At 38.4% G+C, this 7,809-nt stretch overlaps 1 protein-coding gene across 1 annotated transcript; it reads left to right on the top strand.

Annotated features, from left to right (window-relative positions):
- Positions 1 to 369: 369 nt before the first annotated feature.
- LOC104407929 (sclerostin domain-containing protein 1-like) lies at positions 370 to 2,894 on the top strand. The gene is made up of 2 exons (XM_010017344.1): positions 370 to 481; positions 1,551 to 2,894. The coding sequence occupies exons 1-2, from the start codon at positions 370 to 372 to the stop codon at positions 1,964 to 1,966; spliced, it is 528 nt and encodes a 175-aa protein (XP_010015646.1). The 3' UTR covers positions 1,967 to 2,894.
- The last annotated feature ends 4,915 nt before the right edge of the window (positions 2,895 to 7,809 follow it).

Below are 7,809 nucleotides of genomic sequence, written 5' to 3'. Positions count from 1 at the left end.
TTTATCTGTTCCCTCCCCTGTCCGCCTCCTTAAAATGAAAATCCAAATAGAGAAACACACACCCCAAGCCACCCACAACAATTCGATAAAAATAGCGTCATCCCTGGAAAGTGAAGGCAAAAAGTGCCACAGACACCTTGCAGCTAAGCCAGGTGTGTCAGCTTCCGTGAATGCTCAGGGTTTAAGCACACAGGAAACATCTCATCATTAGGAGATTACTGGAGCAGCCCAGTAGGTATTAATCGTCAATGAGCTGTCACTGGAGAAAAGCTGAGCCAGGAAAGGCATAAAAACAGTAGGAGAAAAAAACTCAAACCTGCAACCAGCTGCTTCCAGGTACATTCCTGAGCGCAGCTGCAGGAAGGCAAGATGGAATCTTTCCTGAAAGGCAGGCAGGACAACAGCCCTGCAAACAGCTCCTTGGAGCAGCCTGCAGATGTACAGTCCCCCAGATTGCCCATCCTGGGACGCAGCGGACAGGGTGAAGTAGTCTTCACTCAGTGTCTGTTCAGAATTTGCTTCCAAAAATCCAAGTAGACACAGAAGCAGCCTGTAGCTGTTACCTTCAAAGCCTTTTATGATTCACTCTAAAATGTTTCTAGTAATTACTTCTATTTTAAAGGCGTTAGTTAATTGCATTGTGTGTAGAATCTGTGCCGTAACTGTCCTTCAGAAAGAGGGAGAGCACAGCCAGGAAAGATTACTTATTAAAATTAAGCACACTGTGGGCGTTTATTTCAAAGTGTAATTACTGAAATAAACAGTTGTGTTTATTGCAGGGTGCAGAGCTGCACATACAGACAGGTAGAAACATGCCTGTATGAGAAGCTCTGCATGTTCATTCTATGTCAGTCGCCTGAGAAAATCTACAGGATCCTCTATGTTGCATACAATATAAAGACTACTACAGATACAGAGATGGTGTTCCCCTGAGGACAAAACGACCACTCTGAAATCCTTCCTGCTAATCATTCCAACTTTAGATGCAGAATGCCAGTCCCTGGTAACTTCAGCTGTTCTCACTTCTGCAGCGTCTGTGTTCAGAGCAGCAGTGCTCGTGGAAAGGGAGCAGTCCACTGCTCAGACCACTGTAACCATGGAATGAGATGAAACATACTGTTTGAAATTCATTTAAAAGCATATAAACAGTTTCCAAAGCACTATTTCCCCTCTTGCTAATGATTGAACATAATTGTTGTAAACATCACAGAGCAGATTCCCTAGACTGAGAACAAGCAGGAAACATTTCTTCCCTTGGGGCATTTTTTCTCTTCCAAAAGGTATGTCCCTGAGAAGGATAGGGAATAAAACTGCCTCTTTTACCACAACTGCTGAAGTGCATCTCGTGATTTCTTTATGCTGGTAATACCCACAGATACCATCAGCACTCTAGGCCCTTGTGTTAGGGGATACAACAGTAAAGAGATGTCCTGTGAAGATTACAGCCTACTTTAACTTCTGCAAAACATAGTCTGTTAATGTGGAAATGACTGGTTGAGGAAATCCCTCTATTCTGAATCTCAGTGCTTATTGTTCTGTGCGTTCTGCAGATCGTGTTCAAGTTGGCTGTCGGGAACTGAGATCCACCAAGTACATTTCCGATGGCCAGTGCACCAGCATCAACCCACTGAAGGAGCTGGTGTGTGCTGGTGAATGCCTCCCTTTGCCGCTGCTCCCCAACTGGATTGGAGGAGGTTATGGAACCAAGTACTGGAGCAGGCGGAGCTCACAAGAGTGGAGATGTGTCAATGACAAAACTCGCACCCAGAGGATCCAGCTTCAGTGCCAGGACGGAAGTATAAGAACCTACAAAATAACTGTGGTCACGGCCTGCAAGTGCAAGCGATACACCAGGCAGCACAACGAGTCCAGCCACAACTTTGAGGGAACCTCTCAAGCAAAACCTATCCAGCATCACAAAGAGCGGAAAAGAGCCACTAAATCCAGCAAACATAGCACAAGTTAGAAGTCAGACATTCTCTCCTCACTCATCTCCCTCTCCTTGTGCCAAAATTGAACTCACCTATAACCATTTGCTTTACCATTCTGACTGCTTAAAGACAAGTCTGCCATTGCTGTGTTCAGTTGATACTACATGCTTATTGCTTTGACCAAAATCAGAAGGGCATTCTCAGCATATGGACCTTTTGGGTGATTTTCCGAACACTCAAGATGGGAATGACACAAGCCTTCCAAACCCACACAATGAACTTTTATGTTTTCTCCAGTCATGGAGGCAAAGAAACTTTGCCATGAATATTCACTGAAGTCTATTTTGTAAAAAGATGCTTTGTTGTGTGTTTTCATGAGAACAGTTATCATGTCTATTGCCTTCTCTATCATGTTTTATGAACTTCTGAAAACAGCTTAAAAATACAACACCTAGTATGTGCTTTGAGATTCATTCTAAACAAAAATGCCTTGCATGCTGACCTTTCTCTTATCAGTACCTTTCTCTTTCTCAGTATACCAAAAATTAAAATATGCATGGCAGCAATCAAAAAGCAAAGCTGAACAAACTATTTATTTGTTGTTGTAATTATTTAATGAGCTTTTATGTGTGTTATTTCCCTCCAGAACGTTCTTATGTTTATAGCTTTTGTCATGTATCAAAGTATTTTTCTATGATTTGTGGCTGGATTAGAACATACATTTTGTAGATAATGTAAAATAGACATTTTAGCATTCTTGGTATATATATTTCCATTTTGAACATCCATAGCTTTAGGTGTTATTTTGAAGTAGCAACATAAAAATCATTGGTTTGTTTTTTCTTTTTCACTCTACACTCTGTATTATTTTTGTTTACAAGTGTGCAATCAAAAGACAGATCTGGTGACTTCCTGTCAAATCCATTGTTTGTTTCATTTTGGCTTTTTTACAAGAATAAACACTACTAAAAACTGCATTGTCTGGCTCTATACATGAAAGTGCACATGTTGTAATCACTCACAACATTCCATCTTAAAACATAGGAGAAAATTATTTGGTTAAGAAAATCTATCCATGATATTTAAGATTAAAACAATCTTTCTGTGGAGTCTTTTTGAATGTACAGATGTAATATGGCCTTTTAACAGATGGTGCTCATTAATGATCTGAGACAGGTTTGTATTCAGCAATTCTCTAGTTACCCATTGCAGAGGTGTGTATTTGGGAAGTTTTACAAGCTAGTAAGACACCACCATTTTCTTTTTCATTAGTGATGATCAAGTACAAAGAGTAATGGTAAAAATAACAAGCAGTTTCATCTTTCCCACAGAGCCAATAGAGCCCTGCACATTATCCACAAATTCCTATAGAATCTATCAGGAAATGTACAGAAGGCAGTCTACCTTCCAACACATAGTCTGCGAATCACCTATCTTTCAAACTATAGTGAAATACTATGGGCAAGATTTCATCATGGGATTCTGCTCTTCTTAAATCATTAACTTTTACAATCCACTTGCACCCAAAGAAAAGATTACACAAGAAGAAAATAATGCAAAGCCTTGCCTGATAAGGTCTCACATAAGCTCTCTTTGACATTCTATTTATCTCATTTCATTTTGCATTTTAATTCCAAAGATTAGTCGTGAAGCTCTTGGCAGAGATCTTCCTTGATCATTAACATAGAACTGTTTGAAAATCACTGCTACTGCCTGACTTACTGAATACTAAATTCTATTGACAAAATTTAATGATTTTTCCTCAAAGCTGCTTTCAAGAATTCTTTTTAAAATCTGCTATATGTAAGAAGTATATATACCTTTTTAGTTTTGGGGTTTTTTTTTTTGATCTCCATGGCGGTACAGTTAAAAACCATTGCATTGATGACCTAGCTGTTTCAAGTTTAATTCTATGATCATGAAAATATCAGAATGATGAGATCAGAGACCATTTAAACTTAAGTTCTGTGATCTTAAATGTGCTTCTTTTAAGCCTAAGAGGATAGATGATGAATAAAAGAGCGAGCAGAGAGAGATGACATGACATTGCTCCTAGGCGTATCAGTCCATGGACCGACAGATATCCTAGGTTTTTATTTTAAACAGACATTACAGTCTCATTCAATCCATTTTATAAGGGAAAGATTATCCCCAAATGCCAAATATCTATCCATTTTTAAATTGTTCTCCAACTTCTTCAAGATGATAAAGCACAAAAGATTGAGGTAATGGACTGAAATCTAACCAAAATTATTTTCAAAGCCAATAGCCACTACACATCAGTAAAGTTGCCCTGCCTGTTTTGTGTTTCACTCCCAAAAATAAGAAGGGTGAAAACCCCCCACACATCTTGCCCATGACTCTTTCACAGTCAGTGAAGTTTGACTGTAGGAAAAATACGCACATTTAATAAGAGTTTGCATTTAGCAATGGAGATGGTAACTCCTAGTTCATCTTTTCACACAGAACTGCCTGAAGGGGAATAGTTTGACACAACTTCCATTAAGACGAGTTCATCAAATGTTGCTGGACACGCTACTGAAAGACCAGAGGCCCATCTCTAAGCCTGGCATATTCGAGGGAACATGAGGGAAGCCAGCAGGAGCTTTGTCCATCAGCAGCAACTCAACTTTGAAGTACCACCTGATTTAGCAATGGTCTCTTCTTTGGCCAAGACTCTGGCCTTTTGTGGGAGAGATCTGCAGGAAAGCAGGGTTAGAAATATGTTAATCTTCAATTTTCATCAGGAATAATGTTACTCTTTGTGACTCATGTCCTAGCTCTAAATGCTTCAATCTGGCCTATACAATCTGCCTTGAGTTTCATCCTGTTACATGTGAACTAGCAGGGGTCTATTCAAGGATCCAGCAAAAGGCATTTATGTATGTACACCCAACTAGTATTTTCTATATGGAGAATCTTCAGCATGTAAAGTGGGTAGGATATGGGTCATTGCTCTTTTATCTACAGTGGAGAATCTTGCCAAAGTTTCTCAAAGATTCAATTAAAAAACTAAAATAATTTTAAATCCGATACATCATCTTCTTATGTTTGCTTCATAACAAGTTAAAACGAGTTAAAAAGGAAAGACAACATGCTAGAATTTTCTTAGTTTTCACCTAAAATATTAAGCCAAAGAGATACAAGAAGAATGTAAATGTTTTAAAAAAGCATAATGTAGAGTCAGAACAGGTAAGATTTTACACAAATCAGTCTGCTAAATAGACTAGATTTATTACACTAAGAATATACAGAAGTCAACAATATCCTATCATATGAGCAGATCCCTAAGCCCTAGTGCTTCTTAAAAAGCGTTTCAAACATCTTAAAAAGAGCCTAACAATTCTTAAAGTAAGTTCTCATACTTGTTTAGAAAACTAGAAGTGAAGAAATTAGAAAAAATCTGTTAATCTGCCATTAGTATGTCATTGCTTTTGAGCTAATGAGAACTGCCCCCAGCTAAAGCGTAAATTGTTCTATAACAAATGGAAATCCATTTTCCCCAGATATCACTAGAAATAAACTTACAGATGCTGATAGTTTTGATAACATGGTAGCAGACAGAGGCACACTTTGTAGAGGTAGTAGTAGATAGTATGTGTCAGTAAAACAGCATCAACTCTGGAAGTCAGAAGGGCCTGACACTTGCAGGCTAGACCAGAAATGCCCTTGAGAAGTTTATTTATTCATTCATGTTTTTAGTAATAGTAACAAGTCTGTTGCTCTCTCCAGCAGCCTTGTAGTCAAACCACGCAGTCCAAGTTCAAGCATTTGTTTGGAAATACAGCAGACGTTCGAATAACACCCTTCAAAATACCTATCAGATTTCTGCTAGTAAATCACTGTAGTCCTCCTCACCTTGACCTTTATATCCTTCCTGAAGAAGTACAACATTAATCAAGAAAGGACTGTTCAATACATTCCACTGTGAGAGTCTTGTTGCTACAGTATTAACCTGGAGGTGTTCAGTGGAAAATTATAAGGAATCCTTAGTGTTGGAAGGTGTCCTATTCTCATGATGCATTTCCCTTCCCGTAGGTCAGGCAAGGGGCTTTGATTTTAAGTTCATTGACATACACATAAACATCACCCCAGGCCAAAACTGAAAATTCTCTAGAGATTTATGAGTTAAGCAGACATTCTGTCACTGGATTTGTTAATTTTCCCTGAACATTGCCCCACAACAGAAAGCCTGTCCATGCATCTTTCTGAAACACATCCAGCCCTTCAGCTCACTCATCATATGAGTTATGTGGATGACACACTGAAAAAGCGTGATTTACAAGTGATACTACCACTGAGTTAATATTCAAACATCTACCTTCCCCAGTACTTCCACGACAAAAAAATACTCTTCATTCTTAATTAATGCTCATCAAACTACATGTCATGAAAATAGTCTCTACTAATTGCTAAGAAAAATCTCTACAAAACTGGACTGTAGCTCTGGTTTGGGAGTTTGTTTCTTCTTAACTCACTTTGCTTTGACAACATACTATAGTGAATGAGGTAGTTTTAGAGTACCTCAGTAGAGTTCAGGCCTGAATGCCTCTATACAACCACAAAAAATAGAGAGGATGTCCTAATATAAATGAAAATCGAGACCACTGACTGTAATAAGGCTGTTTGTGGAATATGGTACTTCATGAATGTAAAGGAAAATAAAAATAAAATCAGCTCCCTGGAAAAGAGGACTAAATCAGAGCACACTGCAACAATAATATAGTTCTGTTTACTAAACCCCAAAGACAATTGCTATCAAAAAGTGACCTTTGTTACCATGTACTTATGCAAAAAGTATTAAATCACCTAAAAACACTTCGTTGAACGCTCTATTTCTTGTCCCCTGCCCTATTTTAGTAGTTATACAATAGCATATTATTGACTCATGGTTTAAACCCTTAGCTGTTCTGAACTATACGTACCACAGCACACTTGCTTTTTGATACAGAAATACTGTAAATCTCTTTTTAGAATGACTGGATGCATCTGTTTTGTATTTTGACTACCAAGAGGAAACGTCATGCTCTGACTTGACCTAGGAGTTCCACATTTAATTTGTTTTGTTAACCCCAGTGAGAAGTGACTTAGTGAGGAAATTGCAAAGAAACTCAGAAAAAGCATAAACCAGTCTGTAAAGTACAATGCTTTGGTGGGCTAAAGAAGAGCCAACCAAGCAGATTCATTAAAGGTCTTTTATATGAAACACTGCAGAGTTGATGGAGAGAGCCTAAGGAGAAAAGTACTTTCTAGTCCTACCACAAGAACAGCCACTGAGAAATGGAAGGACTATGCAGAGCTTTAAAACAGACTCTGTAGTGCAAACACTTTGCTTTAATTGCAGCTGAAGCAAGTTTAAACATCTGTTGCTTGTTAGATTATTATTTTATTTATTTACTTATTTATTTATTCATTTACTTTGGGATGGGTTGAAGAAAGCTCTTTCAGATTCCCTATGGCCATTAAGCTGGGATGGAGAACAGAGGTCTGAGTGTTTCTACAATGTAAAGCTGCAAAAATTATGGCTTTAGCAAGGATTGCTTGCCCTTCTCCTCCCCCTGAAAAAAACCTGCTGAAACTTTTGCTTTTGTACGTATTTATTGCAATTTTTAGGAAGGTGGCCAGAACAGCTTATAGCAGTGGGGAACAGGTTGCATCACTGCACTGCATCATTTGTGTGCAGATACTGAAATGTCTGAATCTGGGTGTGTCTGGAAGAAGAGAAAAAGAAGAGAAAATGAATTAAAAAAAAAAATGAACAAAATGACATGTGGAAGACAGCATGTGTTGCATGTCCTTCATTTTCTTCTGATCATCACAACTTTTCATGCAACTTCAAAAGACTTGTTCTGTCTGCAGATGCCAAGCCAAACATTAG

The sequence above is a fragment of the Nestor notabilis genome, unplaced genomic scaffold (assembly GCF_000696875.1).
Source record: "Nestor notabilis isolate BGI_N333 unplaced genomic scaffold, ASM69687v1 scaffold17646, whole genome shotgun sequence".
Classification (NCBI taxonomy): domain Eukaryota; kingdom Metazoa; phylum Chordata; class Aves; order Psittaciformes; family Psittacidae; genus Nestor; species Nestor notabilis.
The sequence above is the reverse complement of the archived record's forward strand: the minus strand, read 5'-3'. Positions and strand labels throughout refer to the sequence as shown.

Coding starts and splice junctions, on each gene's coding strand:
- LOC104407929 (XM_010017344.1), top strand. CDS start 370: ATGGAATCTTTCCTGAAAGGCAGGCAGGACAACAGCCCTGCAAACAGC. Junction 482..1,550: donor CCTGGGACGCAGCGGACAGG/GTGAAGTAGTCT, acceptor TGCGTTCTGCAG/ATCGTGTTCAAGTTGGCTGT.